At 40.7% G+C, this 26,126-nt stretch overlaps 1 protein-coding gene across 1 annotated transcript in view; it reads right to left on the bottom strand.

The window, feature by feature from the left end:
- Nucleotides 1–3,215: 3,215 nt before the first annotated feature.
- Nucleotides 3,216–26,126, bottom strand: part of adgrd2 (adhesion G protein-coupled receptor D2) — a 37,334-nt gene continuing 14,423 nt past the window's right edge. The window contains exons 11-25 of the mRNA XM_070963984.1: nucleotides 23,603–23,708; nucleotides 23,441–23,496; nucleotides 23,119–23,245; nucleotides 22,810–22,913; nucleotides 22,106–22,208; nucleotides 20,793–20,946; nucleotides 19,151–19,284; nucleotides 18,535–18,650; nucleotides 15,983–16,103; nucleotides 9,269–9,310; nucleotides 9,076–9,129; nucleotides 8,776–8,923; nucleotides 3,757–3,815; nucleotides 3,637–3,667; nucleotides 3,216–3,229 (exon numbers count right to left, since the gene is read on the bottom strand). Coding sequence (XP_070820085.1) covers nucleotides 3,216–3,229; nucleotides 3,637–3,667; nucleotides 3,757–3,815; nucleotides 8,776–8,923; nucleotides 9,076–9,129; nucleotides 9,269–9,310; nucleotides 15,983–16,103; nucleotides 18,535–18,650; nucleotides 19,151–19,284; nucleotides 20,793–20,946; nucleotides 22,106–22,208; nucleotides 22,810–22,913; nucleotides 23,119–23,245; nucleotides 23,441–23,496; nucleotides 23,603–23,708 — 1,369 coding nt within the window. The remainder of the gene's footprint in view (nucleotides 3,230–3,636; nucleotides 3,668–3,756; nucleotides 3,816–8,775; nucleotides 8,924–9,075; nucleotides 9,130–9,268; nucleotides 9,311–15,982; nucleotides 16,104–18,534; nucleotides 18,651–19,150; nucleotides 19,285–20,792; nucleotides 20,947–22,105; nucleotides 22,209–22,809; nucleotides 22,914–23,118; nucleotides 23,246–23,440; nucleotides 23,497–23,602; nucleotides 23,709–26,126) is intronic.

The raw sequence follows: 26,126 nt of genomic DNA, 5'->3' as shown, positions 1-26,126 counted from the left end.
CTGAGAAACAACTGTCTACAGTTTTCATGGAAGTATTTCTGCTGTTTTGTATAAGTTACTTTTAAAAACTTTTCATTAATGAGGTCTGTGAAGTAACCAAGAATTGTCTTCTGAAAAGCTTTAGGTTCTGAAACAAAAACACTCATCTATTCCTTAAAGAGGTCAGTTCATTTGCTCACACTGTTATCAGGCAACAAGGGATACATAGCTTAAATGATGAACCCCATGATCCAAAACTCACCACTTCACTAACCTATTTGTTCCAAAGGACCTCAAATCTGACTGTCAGTCAGCTCCTTGCCAAAAGATTGTTGACCATAAAAAACACAAGCCATGTGCTAAACAAGTGAGTAGTTGCAAGAACATTAATATGATCTGAGAATAGAACAGTGACAGTGTGAGAGAAGAGGGAGCTCACATCTCCATCCTTTCTTCATGCTTATTTTCTTCCACACTCTCCTTCTCAGTGTGTCTGTGTGTGTGTGTGCGTATATGTCATGGTTGTGCACTTCTTCACATGGCATCTGTGTGTGTGACCATTTCTCTCTTCCTTCAGTGTGGTGTGTGTTTACTGCAGCTGAGTATCAGGCTCCACTCCATTTGCAGTTCAACAACCTGTGGTGAAATAAAGTGAAAGGCATTAGCTACGACTCACAGCTCAATCTGATGTTTAATGTTGTTGCATTACAGAAGTGCAAGTGTGTTTATGTACAAAAGAGAAAACAAGAAAGGAGGGAAATGAAAGGCAGAGTGAGAGTGAGCAGGTGTTGGAGTGGTTAATGGCTGATAGCGTGAATAGCTACCACTGTCCATTCCTGATTAAGGGAATGAACTTGTCCTTTGTCTCGTCGGTCAACAATGAACACCCAGCAGCACTCAAACGCCATCCATCAGGCCTTCTTCACATACGGCTAAACATTTAATGAATCTGTGACATACTTCCTTCTCCCTACTACCAGGCAATTTAGAGCCATTGACAGAGACTTAACCCTCTGGAAATATGGGGACCATCTGTTGTGTCTGCCTGCACATTGAAATCAACAAAAGACACTGGGGCAGTTTTCACACAGTCCTAATGCTGTCCACTGTGCAGGTAAACAGAGACAATCAAATAAAAAAATAAAACTCCTTTCGCTCTTTCTCCTCCAGTCACTTCTTTATATCATATGTGAATCTTCCTTGCATCTCTTTTGTTTTCAGTGGCTGTGCTTTGACCCATGCACTCCTCACACACATCTATCCACAAAGGTTTTCGGAATCTTATACTGTTTAGAAGTCATTCATTGACGATGTTTTCTACAAATACTTAGTAAAAAGTATTTTCACAACTCAAACAATGACAACTATTCTGTGTTTTCTCCTGCTTTATGTATAAGTGAAAATTGAGAACACACATATGAAAACTCAGCATTCAGACCATAATTCCACACTCAACAAAGAACTCTTCTGCTAATAGTAACAATATTAACATAAACTGACAGAAATAGTCATTTCATACAGTCAACTCAAATGAGGAATTTCAATGAGAATAAATGCAAATACATAGTTTTCTTTTTGTTCTCAAGGCTGCTTCAAAATGCTCCTATGTAGTGTAATTTAAAACCAGACAAAGCGAGAGCAGGTAGAGCTCAATGCATTGCTAACATGGGAAATCATGAAGGAACAAAGACACGTGGATGTTGAAACTTACAGGTGGTGAACAATACCATTTCAATTTTAAAAATGTGTAGGTGATGGCATTGACCAAACTTAAATAAATGTAGTGATATATGTATTTGCAGTCAAAACTCTTTGTCACATCAGCAGTGAGAGATCAGTGAAACCCTGCCAATCTGTGTTCACCACAGGGTCAGATGCCTATGACAGTATGGAGCAGCCATCATATGACCCAGGTCCAGGGTTCAGGATTCACACTTGAAGTTCAGGATCTTCAGTAAAAAAGTCTTCAAAGCAGTCAAAGCATGTGACTTATTGGGATTTAACTGGACAGTACAGTTGAATCCTTTATCTGTAATTCCAAGTCAATCTTAGCAATCTTAGCCCTGTGTTTGATTGAAACCCTGAAAAGCAGGGATAGACCTGATCTCAAGTAAGATTTAGTTACCTTCAGTTACTTTTATACATCGATCCTTCCAACAGATTGGTTAGAGTACTGCTTTCTTGACAGTCCTCACTATCTACAGATGGATTTTTAGTAAATTAGCTTTTGAATTTAATCTAATTCACAAAATCCTGCGGTTGCTTTCACACCATGAACTGCACCACAGTTTAAGTTTGTAATGTTTTTGGCATTTTCTGTCTTTTTTTTTTTAAGATAATGACAAGAAGAGAAGAGCAACCCTGACTAGATCTGAGCAAGGGATTTTGCCATTTGTCATTTGTTTGAGCAACAGCTGAGTTCACTTGAAGTGAACCAAAAACTTGTGTGAAAGCATTCATAGTGCAGGTGGTTTTTCTCAAAACCTATAGATTTTCATAGATCTGGACTGTCTTACGAGCATGGCTGATTTGTGCTGACGGCCAGCACCAGTAACCAGTACTTAGACTGAATCTGGGCCAGTGTTGGCCCATGCTGGGACCAGGGTAGGGCACCTTTGTTATCATGGCATGTAGGCAGCTGACATTTTAACTTTTAATTTCTTGCACAGTGACTGTACATATACACTACACAGACAATTAAAATGTTCAATTTCCTCCCAGTATTTTTATGAAACATCCTGTATTTTTAATAGCTGTCCTGTTCTTCATTTCTTCAGTGGGTCTAAAGTGACGCAGGTTTGTGAAAGAACTCTACTGCAGGTCTTTTGTCCCTGCTGCTGACTCAATCATTGCTATTCTCAGCAGACCAGAATCCTGCTGCACTGTAATTCAGTCACACTGCTGTACCGTGTGAGTGTTTGTGTACGTCTGTGCTACTGTGCCACTGTCTCTGCATTTTGAGATACTCAGTTCACATGCTATGTTTTTGCTGTTAAAAGTGCAATAACTGCATTCTGTGCTGCTAACACTGCTATCTGCACATCCAAGGCACTCTACCCAATATCCACTTCCATTCCCATCCATCCATCCATCCATTTTCTATACCTGACTATCCTTTTCGGGGTTGCGGAGGGCTGGAGCCTATCCCAGCTGTCAACAGGCGAGAGGCAGGGTACACCCTGGACCGGTCGCCAGTCGATTGCAGGGCCACACACAAAACAAACAACCATTCACGCTCACACCCTCACACCTAGGGGCAATTTTAGAGTCACCAATAAACCTAATGAGCCTGTTTTTGGTCTGTGGGAGGAAGCTGGAGTACCCAGAGAGAACCCACGCAAGAGAACATGCAAACTTCGCACAGAAAGGCCCCGCCCGGGGATCGAACCGGCAACCTTCTTGCTGTGAGGCATGCGCACTACCTGCTGTGCCACCGTGCTGCCTCACTTCCATTCCCTCAAGAGCAATTTGCTGTATCTAATTATTTACTGTATCATCTTGTCTAAATACACTTTGTAGCTACTATTTATGTTGCTATTCTATACTGTGTCCCCTTTAGTTTTTGTGTGGCATCAATAGTGTTTACTTTTTCTTAATTTCAACCAACACCAACTCTTAAATGATTTGAGATCAGTATCAAGTGACTCAGAATTGTACCTGATGGCTTGAACCCAGTCAGTTGCACCACCTGTTTGAATTAAAAAGACATACACAATAACCATACTTAATAGTGTGATATATGTATGTAGTGCCGTGATAAAACATCATGTGACTTACTTGGCTTCCTGATGCAGGTTTTAAAGAGAAACTCACAAAGCTCTCCTTTCTGAAGCTTTCTGAAAGACAATAACATGCCCATTTATAACGAAAGTTTGCATTTCTCTTTCAGGCCAACACATTTGTTTTTTACGCAAGGCCAAAACATGTAAGACAAAGACATACAAACAACACAAAGCACAATACAAAAAACCTTTATAAAATACACACAGAGAAACAAAATTGCAAACAATATAACTGACAATAGAACATTATGAGAATTCTCAGTATAAAGTCTTTTGGTTCCTTCTGTATACAGATCCCCTTTATTTGCCCTTTTATTTCTAAACAATTAATGTCATTTAATCATGACCTTGTGTCTGCAAGACAGATTGCTGCTGATGAAATAAACCAAGATATGAAATGAAGTGAGAAGGTCTCATCTGCAATCTGATCCCCAGTCTATCCTTATCCTTTCACATCATTCACTTATTTCAGTCACAAAGTGTAGTGAAGGTGCAGGAGAGACTCATTCACAGCATGTGCTGGAGATGTCACTAGCTATGACATAGAAAATAAATATGAAATGACATCAGCAAAGACCATCATTGACCCTCAGTGACCTATAAGATGGAGGATAGATACTAAAGTTGACCCCCTGACCTTTCTTGTTACTTCATTCACAACTAAGGGTCTAAGAATAACAAAATCCTAAGCATGTTGTTTGTCCATCCAATACTTTCATATGAAAGAAATTACAGCAAAATCTGGGTGAAAAAAATATGAATGTTCACTCCTGCTGCTTTGTAAATCACTAAAATGTAATACTTTGAAGCACTACACTCAGAACTACAACCACCATAAGTCATTATATCTATGCAGCACGTTGTTTTTGCTCTCACAGGTATTCTGTGCTGACACAAAACAAAAAGATTATAAACATAGCATGTGCTGAGGGGTAAACCTGTTTACAATCAGACACATACAGTGATGCTTGTTGGGCCAAAAGTAAATGGTGACATACTGTAGGATTACCATCCATCCATCCATCCATCCATCCATCCATCCATCCATCCATCCATCCATCCATCCATCCATCTTCTCCCGCTTCATCCAGGGCCGGGTCGCGGGGACAGCAGTCTGAGCAGGGACGCCCAAACTTCCCTCTCCCCGGACACTTCTTTGAGCTCTTTCAGGGGGATCCTGAGGCGTTCCCCGGCCAGCCGAGCGACACAGTCACTCCAGTGTGTCCTGGTTCTTCCTTGGGGCCTCCTCCCGGTGGGGCATGCCTGGAACACCTCCCTAGGGAGGCATCCAGGGGGCATCCGATAGAGATGCCTGAGCCACCTCAGCTGACTCCTCTCGATGTGGAGGAGCAGCGACTCTACTCTGAGCTGGTGACAGAGCTCCTCACCCTATCTCTAAGTGCCCTGCCACCCTGCGGAGGAAACTCATTTCAGCTGCTTGTATTTGGGACCTCGTTCTTTTGGTCATGACCCAAAGTTCATGACCATAGGTGAGGGCAGGAACGTAGATTGACCGGTAAATCGAGAGCTTTGCCTTTCGGCTCAGCTCCTTCTTCACCACAACAGCCCGGTATAGTGACTGCATTACTGTTGCCGCTGCTCCGACCCGCCTGTCAATCTCATGCTCCATCCTTCCCTCATTCGTGAACAAGATCCCAAGATACTTAAACTCCTCCTCCTGGAGGGGGCAAGCCAACTTTTTTCCGGTCGAGAATCATGTCCTCGGACTTGGAGGTGCTGACTCTCATCCCAGCTGCTTCACACTCGGCTGCGAACCGCCCCAGTGCATGCTGAAGGTCCTGGCTCGAGGGAGCCGACAAGACAACATCGTCCACAAAAAGCAGAGACAAAATCTGCTGGCTCCCGAACCGAGCCCCTGGCTACGCCTAGAAATTCTGTCCATAAAAATAATGAACAGAACCGGTCACAAAGGGCAACCCTGCCGGATTCCAACATGCACCGGGAACAGCAACCTACCTCAGTGAATCGACCTCCGAGTCCCCAGTCTCTGCTTCCTCTACAGAAGACATGACAGTGGGATTGAGGAAATCTTTGAAGTAATCTTTCCACCGCCCAACAATAATCCCAATTGAGGTCAACAGCTCCCCACCTCCACTGTAAACAGTGTTGACAGAGCGCTGCTTCCCCTTCCTGAGGCGCGTAACGGTTTGCCAGAATTTCTTCGAGGCTGACCGGTAGTCCTCCTTAATTGCCTCCCCGAACTCCTCCCAGACCCGTAGTTTTGCTTCTACAACCACCCTAGCTGCCGCACACTTGGCCTGCCGGTACCTGTCAGCTGCCTCAGGAGTCCCATGAGCCACCCAGGCCCGATAGGACTCCTTCAGCTTGACAGCATTCCTTGCTTCTGGTGTCCACCACTGGGATCTGGGGTTGCTGCCATGACAGGCACTGGCGACTTTACGGTCGCAGCTACAGACGACTGCATCAACAATGGAAGTGGAGAACATGGTCCATTCAGACTTGATGTCTCCAACCTCCCTCGGAATCTGGTTGAAGCTCTCCCGGAGGTGGGATTAACATCTGTAAAAAAACAAACAAACACCCCCTCCCAAAAAAAAACCAAACCACTGCCTAGCTATACTGTATATGTGGGGTGAGGTGGGGCTTTATGAGCCTAGGGAAAATAGAATTCCTGACCACAATTTCAGCTGTGCATTGTTTGCTTTAAATGGACAATTACCTGAAAGTTGAATGGTCACCCAGTCAGTGTAAACTGAACTGATACATGAAATGCAAAATTAGTGTCAGAGAGTCAGCTACATTGATAGAAAACCACAGATGAAATCCAAAGTCCAGTGTTGTTCAAGAATGCGCTAAAACCAGTGCACTCATTGAATGTGCTCATGTTTTTGGTGAACAGCAACCTGAAAGTTTCCATTTGCAACAGATGAAAGTGAACTATAGGCAAACCAAATGATGAAGGTAGCACCCACTCTATTTCCCCTCTGACTGGCTCACTGATAATCTTACCCAACCTTAACCAGTCTCACTCCTCATACCTAAGCCTGACCAACATTTCATTGCATTTCAGAAATATACTGCATATAATAATTATAGACATAAGGAAATCCAGCAGCCCTGCGATCGGCTGGCGACCGGACCAGGGTGTACCCCGCCTCTCGCCCATTGACAGCCGAGATAGGCTCCGGCCCCCCCGCGACCCCGAAAGGGATAAGCGGCGTAGAAAATGGATGGATGGATGGATGGATGGATGGATGGATGGATGGATGGATGGATGGATGGATGGATGGATGGATGGAAATCCAGCATGACGGTGCAAAGTATAGGAGGATATATACTCAGCCTGTTACAAATTACCATTAGGAAATTAAATGTGGCGAGGTATTTAGTAAGACTACAGATGGAAATGAGCCCAACTGTAGTTCACCTTATTTGCATAAATTGCAGATAATTAGAATCAGATCCTGAACTATTTTGATGCATGTGGTGCATGTCTGGACAGTAACTGAGTGCTGAAGAAGGTGTTTACTGCTGCTGAACCAGGAAAATGATGGAAGAAAAGATTTTTGGTACTGCATGTGTGCATTTATTTCTGTGAGAGAAAGTCTGTATGTGGTGAAATGTTTTGTAGTGTGATGTTGTCAGAGTTATGAAAAATATGTATGAGAGACTTTTCATGAAACGTTTGAAATCCATTAAAATAACGAGTGAGATTGCTCATCCCAGACCATGATAAAATTTGTTATTGTGCTTTCCGTAAGAATGATAAATGTAAGGCTTAACCTCTAGACCTTTGCCTTCATGTTGTTAAAACAACTTTCACTTTTACTTGAACTGATAGATAATGTTGGCTTTATTGTCTTGTCTTTGACTGATTTTTTAACATTTTTTGGTTATCTGAGCTGTTATGTTATGCACGTTTGATGATGGTTTCAGAAAAGAACCAAGAAATTCAAGCATTAAAATGACATCAAAGTCCAAGTACTTCCAATAGACTAGGTGCATTGCTGTCCAGGTTAAGATTTTCTTTTAATGACATCTTCACTATTTCTCAACACATATGATAAGTTAATATTATGGCCAGCAGGTTTCATTATTTCTCTGTTGATTCTGAGAATTAAAGTCGTTTTTGTGAGTTTTGGATAGTGGAAGGCTAGATTACCCATGATCCTCAGCCATTGTTGCTATGGAGACAAATCCTGTCCACTTTGCCTTTCCTGTAACAAAACTGTAATTTATTTGATGTTGATTTGATGGTGTTGTGTATTAAAATTAAATGCGCATGATACCGTTTATGTCGCCATGGTGCAAGGTTTGATGCTAAGGCATCTTAGGGTTAGGGTTAAGGCATCTTAGGGTTAGGGTTAAGGGGCCTTGAACTGGTGGAGGTGGTGGGACAAAGGGAGATGATGGCTAAGCTATCATCACTGATGGAAAACATGTCCCATCCAACACAAGAGCACTGGGCAGCTCGTTCAGGGACAGACTGCTTCACCCACAGTGTGTGAAGGAGAGATGCTGCAGCTCCTTCCTTTCTTCTGCTGTCAGACTTTCCAATCAACACTCCTCCGAGCAGACCACACAACCACACACACACACACACACACACACACACACACACACACACACACACACACACACACACACACACACACACACACACACACCTGACAAATTCACTCAGGTGCAACATCACTGTATACTAAAGTGTGCAGTTCAATAACTCCTATGTGCAATCTTGTGAATTCAACCACTGTCTGTTTTACTTGAATTGTTTCTTATTTAGCATACCTTATTTAGTTGTTTTTTTGTGGGATTAATAAACGATTATCTTCTTCTTCTTCTTCTTCTTCTTCTGTCTGTCTGTCTGTTCTTCTATCTTATCTTATAAATGTGCATATGCATTTGACTGTTTGGTGTCTTAAAATAGCCTACAAATCCATACCAAAAAAATCCCATAGCCCCCTAAAATAATACTTGAATAATGACCATGTTGCACACACGTATATCAATTCCAGGTTATACAGCCTACCATTCTTGATGACCAAGGATGTGGAGGTGGAGCTGAGGGGTCCAGAGGTCTCACTGGTCTCAGGGCTGGAGGGAGTTGGATGACTGCAACCCCAGGAGGTAACTGGCACCCTCTGGGAGGGTAAGAAGCTGGTTGGCTGAGAACAGTTCTGAAAATAAACAACAACCCAAAAACAAGTGCTGCAAGTGACAAAAAAGTAAAGTCAGAGTTCCAGTAAGAAAAACATTTGTAAAGAGGGAATTCATTTTCTGTACCAAACCGATGGACCTAATCATTGCTGTGTGCTTTTTACTCACTAACCGTGAAAGATAAGGCCTTCCTCTTTTCTTTGATCCTCTTTATGGCATTCCTCACCTAAATGAGAAGCAGCGTTTACACCCACTGGTTTGTCCAAAAGGCTTGCAGCCTCACATACCATAGAAAGATACATTCTGAGATTCTGCTGCAGTGGTGACAGGCAGATGCACTGACAATGGACTGAATGCCTCCTTACCTCACTGTTGTAAACAGCATATACTAAGAAGATATACAGGCCCTGTTGAGAGGAGACAGATGCATTAGGAAAACATGTGAGAGGAAAGTGGAAAAGAATAAACTCCATTCATTTAACTTTTATTGACAATATTTCAGTCCATTTAGTACTCCACTATGCCGTCTCTGTCAAATGCTGTTTTTCTCTTAAACAACAAAGAGAGAACCATGTATTGCAAAATAGCTCTTCATGCTCTCAATCTGTGTGTTTTTCTACTCCCTTTTGGCACAAGCCTCAGTTGGATTCATCAGGGTGTGTCTGAACTGAATCCAAATTGGATCTCTCTTGTTTTACTTTTGCAGGGAAAATCTGTACCAGAAATATAATTTGGAAAAAGTGTTTTCTCTAAGATTGTCTAAGAACCTCCTGTATGTTCAATCATGTATTGATGAAGTGGGGTTACTACAAAAATGTGATCCCATCAGTGGGCAGAAATGTTTGCAGATGTTCCCAACGGCCACACTCCAAGGCAGCGAGAAAAGCCTTGACATCATAGAGAAGGCATCGTAGAGAAGGGGAGATAACCTTTTAAATATTGTACATAACAGTACAAGTTTTCAGAAAGTCTCTCATTCAATTTACTCCATTGTAAGCATGAAAAGTGTCAGAAGTAGTTGTGTAACCAATTAAAAAAGAGAGTTTTCGAGAGAAATTCAAACCAAGATCACTTCTTCACTCGGCCTAATTGTCAGCTTGTCACTTTAGGAAAGTTACTCACCTCCCCCAGCTCTGACAAAGGAAACATGTGAAATAAGGGAATTCAAAGGTTGTTTGACCATCTGAAGAGGACTTCTGGTAAAGTATAGTGGTGACCTTAGCTGCCATTTTTGTTACGGAAAAACCTCTTGTGGTGTGAAACAGACTCTATTCTTTAAAGTAAACTAAGAGTCAGTTTGACTTTGTAGTGTCAAACTCAACAAGTCTTGCAAACTTTCCACAAAAACCAATCTGAGCATTTTATGATCATTATCTTTAGGATAACATCAGTAATCAGTGCCTTCCAGAACACACATGACCTTGACAAAAGAGATTCATAGAGCATTCTCTGATCTGTCACCTCTGTGATTACGGCTTGGATCAGTTTAGGCATCTAAAATTACTTTGTTAAGAACAGAGGAGGAAACTGGCTTTGGTTGTTGGTAGGGGACACAAGGATGCAAACTGCAATCTCCGCTGTCACTGCATGCCAAACCACACACCCCAACTTCCTCCCTAAGAAGTTTTGTGTCACTATGACATCATGCTAATTCCACCTTTGCCTCTAAGGGAGAACAGTCATTATTCACAACAGGAAAACACAAACATACACTAGGTCATTTCAAGTGTTTGACCAACAACCAATGCCCTAGTTTTCCTACAGTCTCATCAAACTCATCGAAAAATTCACACACCGAATATAAAGCTACACATAAAATAGAATGTAGGATATGAAAAGCGCAGAGGGGAAGTTGCTGATTGGATAAAGAAGGAGATGAGCTGATTGGTTCTTGCTGGTGTTGTCAAGAGCCCACAGTTTACATTTCAGAAGACAGAAGTCACAGGAAATCAGGGCCTACCAAGTCTGCTATTTTGGAGCAGATATGTACATGCATGAGAGACTGTTTACATACAAACATGTGACTAAGACAGTGATGTGAGTAAGGTGGAGCCCGAGTAGGCACAGCATTCTGATTACGTTTGGCCGATTATGTTTCTCTTCAGAATAAGCATAATCAGTCAGATATGGGTTCTGTTATTGAAGGACACACTAATCAAACTATGATTGCATCTGAGTTTTCATTGTTTAGTTACTTAGAAATGCTCTCTGGGCTTCCTGTGCTTCGTGTGCTGATAAAGGGTTGTGTCTTTCTCTGGGAAAACTACTTTTTAATTCTCTGTTTTGCTGGAGCTGCAAGAGACAGAGGCTTGAATTTGTGTTGTAAGAAATGTAATAATTTGTGATTAAGCACTGTATAATTGAAACATTTGAGCAAAGAGTCTGCTCTGTAGCACTGAAAAAGAATTATTAATGAAACAGTCCTATTACGGACAACTCTAACCTTGATTATTGGGTGTAATCTCATAGCTACAGCGTGTGAATGTAAAGAGATAGAAATGACAGAAATATAGTAGCCATACTGCAGTGCGTATACCTGCACCACAGCATTGCCTACATTATGTCTAATAAGTTAAAATCTAGAATGTAGAGTCTCTGTTTAATTAATCAAAAGCACTACTGCTACAGAACTGGAGCAGACAGGAGCAAAAGTGTAAGTTTTGGTTTAATATCAGATACTGGACTGGAGGGTTGAGTGAATTGAAGCCTTTGCTACATCTTATTTTTGAGACTCTGTTGCCCTGCGAGCTCTCACCCCCATACTTCATTTTTATAGACTGCTGAAGCAGCCCAGTGATTTTTTTTTTGGGCTGGCCCAGCATCATCCTCCTACCTACATGAGGAAGAACTCCTACTGTAGTGTTATCTTCCCTCAGCTGGACACTGGCAGTAAATCTAAATTAACTAGCAGCTCTCTGGGGGTCACCCAGGGGCTAGCTCATTTTGATTAATTAAAGACCGGGGAATAACAAGGAAAGGGTGAGTGGGGTAAGAGAGAACAAGGAGAGAGAGAGATGTACAGAATGGACGGAAGGTGTAAGAAAAACAGGGACAGTGTATAGAGAAAGGCTGAAGTAAGGGAACGGTGTCTGAGAGAGGAAGTAACTGCTATGTTATCAGGGGAGGAGAGCTGGAGGTAGATGTGGTATGACCTGTCATTCAAAGGCCTGACTGCCCTCTCCCACACACAAGAACACACACGAATATGCACACATACACCTGGCATTAAATAATGAAAACTAATGTTCTTTTCCCTAAAATTCACTGTGGATATTTTACCCATTCACCTTTCCTCTAACACAAATCACGTCACCAAAATTTCCACTTGCATTAAATGAATAAATAATTTTAAAAATTATATAATGAAATGAGACACTCAAGACAAGACAAAATATTATTTCCTCTTGTGCTACCCATACAGTAGGACAAGATACCTCCACCCATGAGAGAACCCCATGAAATTACTACCTGAAATTGACTCAAAAGACTTTTACCACCACAACTGGTGAGGTTGTGTAAAATCACAACAATTGTTAGGACTGTACGTGTGCTCCATCTAACACTTATGTAGAATACCACTGTATGTAGAATATGTGAGGTAATAATTAGATGTGATTTAGACAATGAAGTTACTTGTGAGAAGGAAACTCAGATTAGTGGCACCCTGGACAGAGGGCCAGAACTAGCAACTGCAGCCCAGCTCCAATAGACTTTGGTCATTGCAAGCCCCACTGTTATTTATAAAACTCAAACTACTCGAACTACTCAAGCCACATTACCCCTGCCTCAACCTCTGCCTCTGCTCAGAACTGACTGCAGCCATTATAACCAAGTGAGTCAGGTCATGGGAACTTTGGCTGTACCGCATGATTAAACCGAATTTAAAAACAAAAAACAAATAAACTCTGAACTCTGAACTGAACTCTTCTGAAACTGAATGAGTACAAAGAGCTTTGAAAATTACATTTATCATTTATTCCTGAGATTTTAAAACTAAACTAACTTGAGGATTTTTAATGTTACCTGTAATCATTTTGTTCAATTGTGCTCAGGTGTCCCTCGAAAAGCAATCTTGATCACAATGTGAATACCTATATCTACCCATGTCACCCTTGTCAGGAAGGAAAAAGGCACCTTGGAGAAACGCCACACTGGTCAAAGTCCAGAAAAGAGTCTGCAGACAGGCAGAGCGCAGGTGGCGAAAAAGCAAACTCCAGGTTCATTATGAAATTTACAAAAACAGTCTCCACACCTATAACCATGAACTAAAGAAGGCAAGGCAAGCATTCTTCTCAGAGATTATCAACAGAAACTGTAATAATGCCCGCACTTTATTTTCTGTTGTGGATAGACTGACAAACCCCACAGCATCAGTCCCTCCTGAGCTGCTCTCCAAGTCATGCAATGATTTTGCAGCCTTTTTTACAGATAAAATTTCAAGGATAAGACAAAAAGTGTGCAGCTCCAACTCAGGCAAAATGATAAGTCCATCTGTGCCTTCTTATTCTCCGGTTAATCTAGCACATTTTAACCTTCTAGATCATAAAAGGCTGACAGAAACTGTATCACAGTTAAAATCCACAGCATGCTGCCTTGATACTCTGCCAACAAACTTTTTTAAAAATGTTTTTAATTGCATAGCTCCAGATGTGTTGCAGATAATAAATAATTCTCTTCAGTCCGGTCAGTTTCCCCAGGCCTTGAAAACTGCAGTAATAAAACCTCTCCTAAAAAAGACTAATTTGGATGCTTCAGTAATAAGTAACTACAGGCCAATATCAAATCTTCCCTTTCTAGGAAAAATTATTGAAAGGGTTGTTTTTCAACAAACGCATGCTTTCATGATGCAGAACAATCTTTTTAATGCATTTCAGTCTGGATTTCGTCCACACCACAGCACTGAGACTGTACTTTTCAAAGTTTTAAATGACATACATCTGAATAATGATGCCTCCAAAACCTCAGTCTTAGTATTATTAGATCTCAGTGCTGCCTTTGATACGGTTGATCATGACATACTTCTTGACAGACTGGAAAAGTGGGTGGGACTTACTGGCACTATACTACACTGGTTCAAATCCTATTTACAAGATAGAGACTACTTTGTGTCAATTGGTGAGCATGTGTCTGAACGAAAAAAGATGATGTGTGGGGTTCCACAAGGGTCCATTCTCGGACCACTTCTTTTCAATATCTACATGTTGCCCCTAGCTCAGATTATGGAGTATCATAATATTTCTTATCATACTTACGCAGATGATACACAACTTTATATTTCTGTGTCATCACATGACTACAGTCCCTTACTTTCACTGAGTGAGTGTATTCATCAAATCAATGAGTGGATGTGCCAGAATTTTCTTCAGCTTAATGCAGATAAGACAGAAGTGATTGTTTTTGGCCCCAAAAATGAAAGGTCAGAAATCAGTGCTCAACTTAACTCCATGTCACTAACAACAACAGATAAAGCCAGAAATCTTGGTGTAATTATTGATTCGGACCTGAATTTTAAAAAACATTTAAAGCTGATTTCCAAATTAGCCTACTACCACCTGAAAAATATAACCAGAATCAAGGGTTGTCTGTCCAAAGAAGACATGGAAAAACTTGTTCATGCATTCATTTTCAGTAGGTTGGACTATTGCAATGGAGTCTTTACTGGCCTAAACAAAAAATCAATTAGGCAACTACAGCTGATCCAAAATGCGGCTGCACGAGTCCTTACAAACACCAGAAAAATGGACCATATCACACCAGTCCTCAGATCACTACATTGGCTTCCTGTGAGTCAAAGAATAGACTTTAAAATCTTACTGTTGGTCTATAAAGCATTAAATGGTCTAGGACCAAAATATATTCTAGATTTATTGACTCCATATGAAGTATCCAGACCTCTCAGGTCATCAGGGACAGGTCTATTGTGTGTTCCCAGAATCAGAACCAAACAAAGTGAAGCAGCTTTCAGTTATTATGCTCCTCACCTGCACACCTGAGGTCTGCACCAAGTGTCAGCTCATTTAAATCAGGGTTGAAAACATTATTATTTGCTACAGCTTTTACTTAAAGTAAATATATTTACTCAATGGTTTTAATCATTTTAAATGCTAAATTATTGTCTTCTACTGGTGTCTGTTTTTAATTTTCCTTTAATTGTATTTTATTTTTATTTTTTTGTTCTCTTCTAATCAAAATCTATGATTTTTATGCTTCTGTAAAGCACTTTGAATTGCCTAGTGTATGAATTGTGCTATACAAATAAATTTGCCTTGCCTTGCCCATGTCAGTAAAGGATGAATAAATAATGAATTTCACAAAATGCCACATTACCTTACAGACTTGGTATGGCAGTGACATTTGTTAGTAAACAGTTGCTTATTTACTCCTACATGGCAACATTAGCATTCATTGGGATCATTGTGTTTGTCTACTTGGTGAAGGCTAATATGCAATATTATTTATATTAGCTTTACTTTGTCTCCATCAACTCCTGAGGGAATATCTGAGTCTCAAATTGCTTAATGCTCCACTTTTTTCATCCTCTGACCTCTAACTATGTGTGTCTGCTGTTTGCTGCTGAGCAGGTCGTGTGCAGTGGGTTCTTAGAGCTTTCTCACTGACAGCAGCTGCCTGCTTTGTCTGAATACGACACTGTGAGAGTGGTGAGGATGAACCAAAACACTGAAGTTGTAGCCAGACAGATAAACAATGAGCTGAATCTCACTATAAAGCTCCGTAAAGCCCAAGGTTTTCACATTGCCATTTGATACACTGTTATTATCAAAATCTTGATTATAGCCACCTTAAAGATGATAGCATGACTCTTTTTTAAGTCAGTTGTGACTAATGATGAAAATTAACAAGTCAGGAGCTTTAGGGGGAAAAAAGGCAGTTATGTACCCTGTTGACAACTTGATATTGCATAATGGTATTAATAATTTCAACGTACCGTTTTTTATGTAAACTTGTTTGTCCAGCTCTCAGTAACCCCTAATCTTACACCATTGTCCAGATTGTAAGAAGTGTGAGACTTGGATATGAAAATAAGATCAAATTTGCAGATATTCCATGTCTTTCTTTACCTGGAAGGCATTGAGAGCGATGAAGATGTAGGCAACTACTACAGAGAGATGAACCAGCAGTCCACACAGCCAGGTCAGACCCAGCACCGGCAGCAGGATAAGAACTGGACGGGTCACAGCCCTGCCGACATACATGAACCACACACACATGAAGCATAAATACACATACAGGATGTGCATAAATTATACACACACACTCTCCAATACAGGTGCATGAGAGTGAGGTCGAACAGACTGCTGAAACACAACTTCACACTGTGCCATTTGATTCCTCTGTACTCCGTGTACCTTGTCTTTTTTTTTTTTTTTTTTTTTTTTAGAAAACATGAATGTAGACTGAAGGAGCCAGCAGCATTTTCTCCTCAAATATTTCCTCCTTGAATCCTCATCAAACATCACTACACAGCTATAGATTTTACCGCCTACCACAGTCATACTCCTGTTCCTTTTCAATCATCCTTTCAATGATCCTGGTGCTTATACGGCCAATAACCATTTCATGGGGCAAGGCGGAAAAGGTTGCCTTTGTTCAAACCACTATTGTTGTCACATGGCTGCACCTGGGTAGAGATTGAGTTTTCAGACTACACTGTGTCTGCAAGGACAAAGCCAGCACCCACTTCCCTTGCTTTCCTTTTATTTTTGAAAGTCGTTTTCCCTCTAATTTCCTGAATTCATGTAACACTCTAGAGCTGGCACAGACATCTACTTTCAGTCTGTTTGTGAGGGACTGAAGAGATCCAGTGAGAGGGGGAATGGTGCTGTAGCATTTACATCAGGCTAAGACAAATGTACAAAATGAATATCTGGACAGACGAGATCTGCTGTACGTTTGGTTGAAGGACATTTCACTTGAATATGAAAAAAGAACCAAGTCTGTTCTCAGCCATAAGATACTAATGATACCTTCTAATTCTAGTGTACTGGAAAAAAAAAATGCTAGTAATGGGCTGTTCAGCCAATTATCCAGTGACAATAATACCCCTGGTCTAGATTGACTATATGCGTTGTTTGCCTCATGTCTCTGTCCATTTTGACTCTAATGAAGACACAGTAGTGTTGAAATGTTAGTCTGTTTGCACACTTAAATGTTGTGAATTGAGTACTATAGTCCTGTTTGTCTTCTGGATGTTTGCTGTCCCAAGATGAGAATCACCTAATTCACCTGTATTTTGGAGAACATTTTTAAAATATTTGTCTTATAATCCAATTACATACAGTTATTATAATAATGTCAATCATTCAGCAGTACCATAGTGTGGTTATTCTGCAGGAGATGTCACTTGCATTCATAACCATACTGTAGAAGAATTACAAGAAATGATTGTACTATCACCCTGTAACCAATAGCAACATAAACAGACCTGACACAATGAAAAGGCAAATCGTGTTTGCTGCTCAACCTCTGAATGCCAATCATACAGTATGAATGCAAAGTTGAAAGTGGTTGTTACAGGGAATAGGAATTTTGTAATAACAAAGCAAAAATGTCTCTTTTCTACAAGCTGGCTCTATTTAAAAGAAAAATCTGGTGATATTCTATAGTGTCCTTAATGTCAACAAATCCCATGAAAAGACCTAAACTGACAATGAATGGGTAGTACAATTTTTTGTTATATATCTCAACCTCACATACACCAAATGTGGATTATCCCTTTGCTGGATATAGTACCCAGCAAATGCACCATTGCATCCTGTTTGAGGAAGAGTTGATGAAAAAAACTACAGTGGTCAGCTGTTTAAGGTTCTAAGTTACTGAGCTTTTTCTAAAGATCACAACATATATTTGTGACACATTTTCAAAGATGTGTGACTAATGCAGGAATGAAGGGGTTTGAGACTGTGTACCACTGAAAGGGTAGGGTGGTCAAAAAGTCAACCTAATACATTGTCCAGTGTACATAATGCATACAAAGTCACTAATGCACTGTTGGTATGAGCCATTTCACAGAATTTGTTGACAATAAACAAAACATGGCCAGACATATCCTTTAACATGATTGGAAATCATAAAAGTAGCAGCATTTCTGTAAGATGTGGTGAAATAACAGGTCGAAGAATGGGATCCTTGGCCAGTTAGAATTATGTTTTCAAGGTCCAAAGACGAGGGAGATTCACATGTTACAGAAAGGCCTTTAACCAGTAGTAATTAGGTTTGTTCAGTGAACAGCACAAACTTTAAAGTTGGCATGGTCTTACATGTCATGTCACATGTCATACACACGCACGCACGCACGCACGCACGCACGCACGCACGCACGCACGCACGCACGCACGCACGCACGCACACATTCAGTTTTGTTTGGACCAGGTGTTAAGCTGATAAGCCCTTACAACTCCCACAGGAGACTCCCGAGCCTAAACTTCCAAACTCTCACACTGTCTCTATTGACTACGGCTGGCTTGACCAAAAAGGAAACATGTGAGAGAGTACGAGAGTGTGAGAGAGGGAGAGGGAGCACAGAAGAGAAAAAGATACATGAAAGAAAGCACACAAAAAGCACGAAGAGAGAGAGAGTGAGAGAGAGAGACAGATAAGCCATTTATCTCACCAGGTGAGGTCAAAGGTCTGCATCTTTGATGCTGAGCTTGGACTGAGCATCTTAGCACGACGACGAGCACTGGAAACTGTCACCATGACAACCCGACACAGCACAACTGTATTGACCTGCAGGCAGAGGACAACAGCATCAACATGGCCTCCAGCAAACATGAGACGTGCCTCTGTAGATCCACTTTGACTCAAGCTCTCATGTAGAAGAGAGAGAGTTTACCCTCCTCCACAGGCTGCAGGAAATCACATCACAGTAAACAGCTGATGTATGTTACGTCATTTTTCATTGCTCCTTGACAAATAGAACATAGAGAAAATAATGCAGAAGCTCCATCTTGATCTAGAATCATGCTACCATAATCTTGTACATGCATTAGCAGTGTATACTCTCGAGTGCAGGGAGTGCTCCTGCGGACCTTTTTTTAATTTGTGGTGGCAGTGGGTGAAGGAGAGATACTGCAGCTCCTTCCTGACAAATCCACTCAACATCATTGTATACCTGTTTTACTTATTATATTTATCTTCTTTATCATTTTCATCTTTTTTCCTGTTGTAACACAGCCCCCCCCCCCCACACACACACACGCACACACAAACAAATTATGATTACGTACCGCTAAGACAAATATAACTGGTCCCACAAAGGCCCAGATCGTGTAAGTCTTCGCATTGAGCCAGCAGTGATCATCTGCCTTGTACTCGTCCACTGATACTCCCAATGTTACACCAACTATTAGAACAGGTAGTCCTGAAAAAACAATATGACAAAAGAAAATGAACTGGGGTAGTGTGGTAACAACAAAAGAAGCAGCATGTTTAAAAACATATTAGAGGAACATTGACTGCCGGAGACACTATTTAGTCTGCTCTGTTCTCTTTGGCCCTGTTTAGTCTGATGGGGAACATTCAGCACATCTGCATGAAGAGCTGAATACTGAGTGTTTGTGAGCGCATGTGACATAGCACACAGATGGATTTGAACATGAACAGCAGCAGCAGCAGCAGGATGTTTCTTTTCTTTTTAAACTGTGTTAAGGTTGCAGTATAGGAGAGCATAACATCACATCACATCCATCACATAGTGTTTGTGTAAGTATCAGAACAGTAAAGGTCACTTAATAGCCACAACATGTTTTACATAAGTCTGATCAGGAGCTAAGATTCTTTGCTCCAACCACAGACATATGACAGACGAATATTGCCATATGCAAAAAAAATGCCTACAACATTACCTATTGTAAAATCAAAGAGGGCAACAGTGAAAAAGAAGCAAAGGGAATTCTGGGAAATGTGGTCTAACCCTACAGAAGCAATGGCAGTAAGAATACCTGGTAATGTGAGGAACGTATAGGCCACCAGTCATGTATGTTCATAATGAATATACAAAGATACTGCAATGGTATATTGACAGTTTGTATTGACTGTTTCTGAGGTCTTTTTGACTTTTTCATTTCCCAGAAGGCATCAAATAGAAGTGGTATTTAGCCACAGTAGCAACATGAGGCTGCCTGCCTGTGCCCCCCCAGCCCTGCCTGTGTCCCCACATGAACTCTGCTGAGGCCAGCAACATGTCCCATTCCTCCAGCAGCTGAACCAGGCAAAAGTAAATTCCTCTCTCAGTAAGCTTTACAAGTGAAGTCATCAGGGATGACTAAATACACATTAACTGTAAATGTGAACACTTGGTGAGATTATTGCTATGGCCTTCAAGCAGATTGTGCTGTAACAGTTTAGAGGCAGAATCATTTATAACACTTTTCTCCTCTTTTTGTTCTACATTCTACTACAAAGTCTTCTTCTGTGTTTATTGTCATTCTTAATCCTAATCTGACAAACAGCTACCTTGCAAAGATTATCACTTGCTTTTATGTTTTTATCTAAATTATGCAGAGAGAAGCCAAGTTACTCTGTTAGTGTATGAAGTGTATGGAAACCAAGCAAATAGATGGAGATTTGGATGTAAAATGTGACAGCCTCATTTGTTATGTTGCATAAAGACACAGTCATAAATTAACAACTGCACCAAACTGAGTGCAATACTGAGTATTTAGCTGTCTGTAACACACTTCTTCAACAGATTTAAATGTTTATTAATGATGATGGACACATTTGACATTAAAACAAATATTTTGGTAAATATGTGTGAAATAAAAGGTGAAGTTAAAAACTGATGTTATGCTTGCTTATTTCTCTATTTCTTATATCTATTTTGTCTGAGATAGTGAGAGAGATAATTTAATTATCTTGAGACATCACCCCAGCCAATGATGTAGTAGAGCTTCATCCTGCGGTCCTCACTGATATTGACGGACACAACTTTGCTCCAGAGCAGCAGGCCCTCTACCAGCATCCAGGAGAAGGAGGCCATGTAGAAGAGGTGGAGTAGTGCAGTCACCACAAAGCACGCTGCCTGCAGGATTCAAAGTATACAAAAACAAAGACGGTCTGAGGGCTGGGTCATGGTATTAACTACAGTACTTTTCCGAAAGTGATTTTACTATTCTTTGAGTGTGTACTTCATCAGTGCAAAAAAAAAAAAAAAAAAGTCCCGAGAAATCAAAACCACACACATGAGACAGAGGCCGACAGAAGATTTTATGACAATCTTGATCTTAAGACTGAAATGAAAAAATCTGAGATGTGGTGTCAAACACACAGGAATACTTCTTATGTATAGATTGAGGACTGCACAGGTGAAGACAAAAGAAAATGTGAATGAATGTTTGTTTCCATCCACTACCATTACGTGATTATTAGGAGTTTTTTCATTGAGATAAGGACTAAGTGGCATCAATTGTCCAGTTAGAAAACCATTATAGTATTGCAGACAAAGAGGGTGTAGCATGACTTGATTATCTTCAACTTAACAGCTCAAAAGTAGTGGTACAGTTGGAATTTCAGAAAACCAGAAAATGTATTTTCTGTCAGTGTCTTGCTATGAGTGACAGCTTCAGTTTTGGTTATTTCACATTACAGATTAATATATTTCTGTTTTCATCTTTGCAATGTATTTCATGTGAATCAAAATGTGATGAGAACTATGAGCTTATTTGCTTAGGCTACAACCACTGTCAGTCAAAAACAACACCCACGCAGTCCTACAGAAACAGAGTGGCTGGTTCATGTGTTAAACTTTTAATAAATGGTAACTACTGTTTGGATGATGTTTTTTCCCCCAACTTTGACTTTGATTTTTGTTTATTTGGACATTAATGGTTAATGTTGTTGAGAAAAACTTGCAGCAGCTAACTTTGTGTGCTGTTAAGTGCTGGGCAGGTAGTGTACAGCAGGTTGGTGGACTGAGCACTGAGCTAAAACAGTAAAGCGCAGAATTGTTAGACTGCCTGAACTTGAATCAAAGCTGCCATTCAATGTGCTGCAGTTATGGTGCTAATTGTGAACAGCAGGTGTAAGTACTGTGTAATAATAATAATAATAATAATAATAATAATAATAATAATAAGAAGAAGAAGAAGAAGAAGAATACATTTTATTTGTAATGCATTTGTTAACGTTAACGTTTGTTAATGCATTTCAAATTTCGAAATATGTAATACTTGGAGTCTCACCTCACTGGCAGATGCCCATTCACTGCACATCAACAGCAGCTCAGCAACGACCAGAGCAACAATCAGGTTCTTATGGACAGTGGTACGGTCTGATTTAGGAACACTACACAGGTGTACACACACACACACACACACACACACACACACACACACACACACACACAGAGAGAGTTGTGTTTCCATCACTTCAGAGGACATTACCCTAACCATAACTAGTGGACTACTGGCCTGATCCTCACCTTGATCCTGTCTACCCCAAATTAAATGATGTATATTATCATGCCTTGTTTTTTGTCTCCATAAGATAGACGAGGACCCGCAATGTGACTGTGTAAACAGATTATGTCCCCACAACATAAGTAATACAGATCCACACACACACACACACACACACACACACACACACACACACACACACACACACACACACACACACACACACACACACAAACACACACACACACACACACACACACACACACACACACAGAGATCCGTGCATGCACAGCATAAAAAATTTGAGTAAAGATCTCACAGTAGTTTTCAAGATTTTTCAAAAATGTTTCACTATGGTGCTGTTGACATATCTACAGAGCACAATGTTCTGTTTTTTCCATTTATTGATGTGAATCTGGCAGGGTTTTATGAAATGCTTTTCACCCTGTGCGCTTTACAGAGTGCACTCTGTGACGTGTGTGACTCACCCCACAGCGATGAAGAGGATGAAGGTGAAGAGGAGGCCACACAGAGACACTCCACAGCCGATGAACGTCAGCACCTGCAGAGCTTTTGCGTTCTCTGGGCTCCTCTGACACAGACACATACACACACCACACATACACACACACACACACACACACACACACACACACACACACACACACACACACACACACACACACACACACACACACACACACACACACAGAGACCATGAGCTGTAAATAGCAGTACATACTGTAGATGAAAGCCTACACAAAATACACAGTGATAATTGAAGAGAGGAATGTTACCTGGGCTTCATAAACTTGAAGAAGCAATGCAAAATTGGTGGTGTGGTTACAGTAGCACTCAGTGTATCCATATTGTTTGGACACCACCTCACAACCTTTGGTATTCCACCACCCACCAGCCTCTGGACTAGTTAGACATAAATGGCACATACTTACATATATACATACAAACAAGAATGCCAGGAATGAAAATATTCTCCACTCTAAAAGTTTTGCAGCATTTAGCACATTTTTGTTAAATGAAACAGGTAAGATAACTGTTGTACTGCAGAGGAATCTGAGACCTCCAAATTGCCCACACTTTGTGTTCATTGGTACTTACGTGAGATCAAAATCCCAGAAAGCACATACTGGATCATACACAGTACTGGTGGGATTCTGTAAAAAAATATAGTATATAATGGATATGATATTTAATTGAGGAAAACATGATGGAGATGTCAATATAATTTGAAAGAGGGCAGTTCAGAGAGATTTTGCTGACCTGTACTCTGTGCTGGAGCCTGAAGTGAACTGCTGTGCTTACCAGCTGGTCATCTCCCAGCACTGTGGTGGATATGACAGAAGAGCCCAGGACAGTGCCTAAATACCTGGTTATGTACACAAATTCATACATTATAACGATGGACACAAAGAGCGTGCAAGGAAATTAGCAAGTCATTTGCTATGGACATTTTCTGTTTTAGCTGAAGTGGGAAGATGGGCTTTTTTGCTAACATCATGGCTAATGTGTTAGCTGTAACAGTTTCACAACCAAGACGCTAGATTTTTCTGTGGTACAGAGAAGGCTGAGAGAACCTGGATTCACCACCCACCACTTGTCAGGTGCTAATAATTAGACAAAAACATAAAACATGAAAACATAAAACATAAACAAAATCACATATTTAAATGTGTTGCCAAAATCTCTTCGCTTTAAGCCTATGTTATGTAGGTTGATAACTTTTTAATTTCATTAATTGCATCTGTGCGTTATCCAGCCCGTACTTACCGGAAAATCAGCTGTAGAGATCATCTGTGCTAGTAAGTTATTACAGCCCATATTTATATTTGGTCTCATAACCTATTACATAACCTATTATGACTAAATGTGCTGAGCTCTAGTGGCTGTAGTAGTAACAATGGAAGTAAAGGACAAAGTCAGATGACCCAGTATATGGTGCAAGAAAGTCCACATATTGAGAAGATGGGATGGATGGATGGTCCAAGCAAACACTTTGTTGACTTATTTTTGTTACTCCCTAATATTTGAATTACTCCTTAATATTCAAATAACTGTTTTCTTGGAAACTAATAGGTTCATGTAAATTTTACTCCATATTAATGTGTTTTAATGCTATTAATATGGTTACTTGAACGCAAACTGCTGCTGCTCGTGAGTCATGTTACGTTTTGAGTTGTGTGATTGGTGGTGGAGCTAGGAGGTTGGATTTTTTTTGGACTGGAGAAGCAGAGAGGACTGCTGCGGGAGAGGAGCAGGAGGGTGAGACGAACTAATAGTTTTTAGGAGGGTTTTCTTGGACTGACTAGCCCGGTCAGTCAGCTGTCTTCCGTGTTTTGATGTTTTTTGCCACAAGTGGAGGTGAGAAGTTGAGACCGTTTGGATTTGTGACTGTTTGGAGACGGAGAACAGCGGCTAGCTGTGCTCTTAGCCTATCGTGAGGAGGAAGAAGATTTCTGCCGCCGAGGGTCCTCCACGGTCATCGCCAGCCATTGGTCATCACCTGTTTGCTGCCAGCCTGCCATCAGCCCATCAGCAGCCTGCCTGCGTTTCCTGTCGGTGCTGAGGTGCACTTCTGGGATTCTTATGACATGAACTAGGCTACTGTGAATACTCAGCTGTTGTTTCTGCACAGTCAAAGTGCACTAGCTTCCACTGTACTTGGCCGCCATGCTCCCCAGCTTCGACCAGGCCTGCAATGTGGGGTTTGTTTTGTTCATGTTTTTGTTTTCCCTGGTTGCCGGCTTGTGCGTGTGTGTGGCTGGGCCCAGAAAAAGGGTGGAATATTACTAAAAGGTGCTATAAAAGTTCTTTTGGTGTGTTCAACATTTATTAAGCTATTTTCTGGTATAATAGATTAAAGGGACATTAAGTTAAATTCATTTTTTGAGTTGTCAGAGTATTGCTTTAAGGAAAAAGAGTGAAACCATATTATTGGTTTACTATTTAATTTGGGTGTTATTTCATTTCAGTGCAAGTATAATTTTTTTTTCCTGTTAATAAACTCTAAGTCAATCCATTGGAAACATACTTGTCAGGTGATTCATTTTAAGTGCATATAGTCATAACTGTTTAAAGAAAGTAGGAAGTGATCCTTTAATACTGAAATTAAAGTGACATTGCTATTCACTCGAGAGAGTTCATAATATATAAATAGAGAGTTAACTAACTCATAAGGGAGTTAAATTTTACGAACCTAGGGCGCTGCCTAAACCTACATAAATTGGAGGCACCACTGGGATTATTCTCATTTCTTTTACACTGTTAGTTTTGCCCTTTAAATAAGTATTTTGAATCCTGCCATAAACATTGAAGTGCTCCAGTAGCAGGTGCAGTATAATGGCCAAGCAGACAGAATCCCAGTTAGCTAAGCTTCATAGCTGGTGTAGTGAGGCAGAGTTTAACCCAAACCATGCTTTTGTACTCTTTGATGTGCTGACTGATACTAACCAAACAGACATTGAAGAGACTGCTCAGACAGTAAAGGCATTTGGGAGAGTAAGAGTGAGAGACATCCAAGTGGCACTCAGACTGACAGTAACCAGGTACTCTGTGAAGCTGTAGCTCCTGGCTGAATCCCCTCTCATCTGCAGCCATTAAAGGGAGGCTCACCATGGAAAGTCTTCCTCTTTATTGAACCTGTGAGTCCTGCTGATGACTTTGTATCCAAGCTCAACAAACTAATGACTGATGAAGGAAAAACACTAAAAGATGTTCAAGCAATGCTGTCTACAGATGATCCACCAGGGAGTTCCCCTAAGTCCATCATCCGAGCGGTTGGAGATCT

The sequence above is a fragment of the Chaetodon trifascialis genome, chromosome 6 (genome assembly GCF_039877785.1).
Source record: "Chaetodon trifascialis isolate fChaTrf1 chromosome 6, fChaTrf1.hap1, whole genome shotgun sequence".
Taxonomy (NCBI): domain Eukaryota; kingdom Metazoa; phylum Chordata; class Actinopteri; order Chaetodontiformes; family Chaetodontidae; genus Chaetodon; species Chaetodon trifascialis.
The sequence above is the reverse complement of the archived record's forward strand: the minus strand, read 5'-3'. Positions and strand labels throughout refer to the sequence as shown.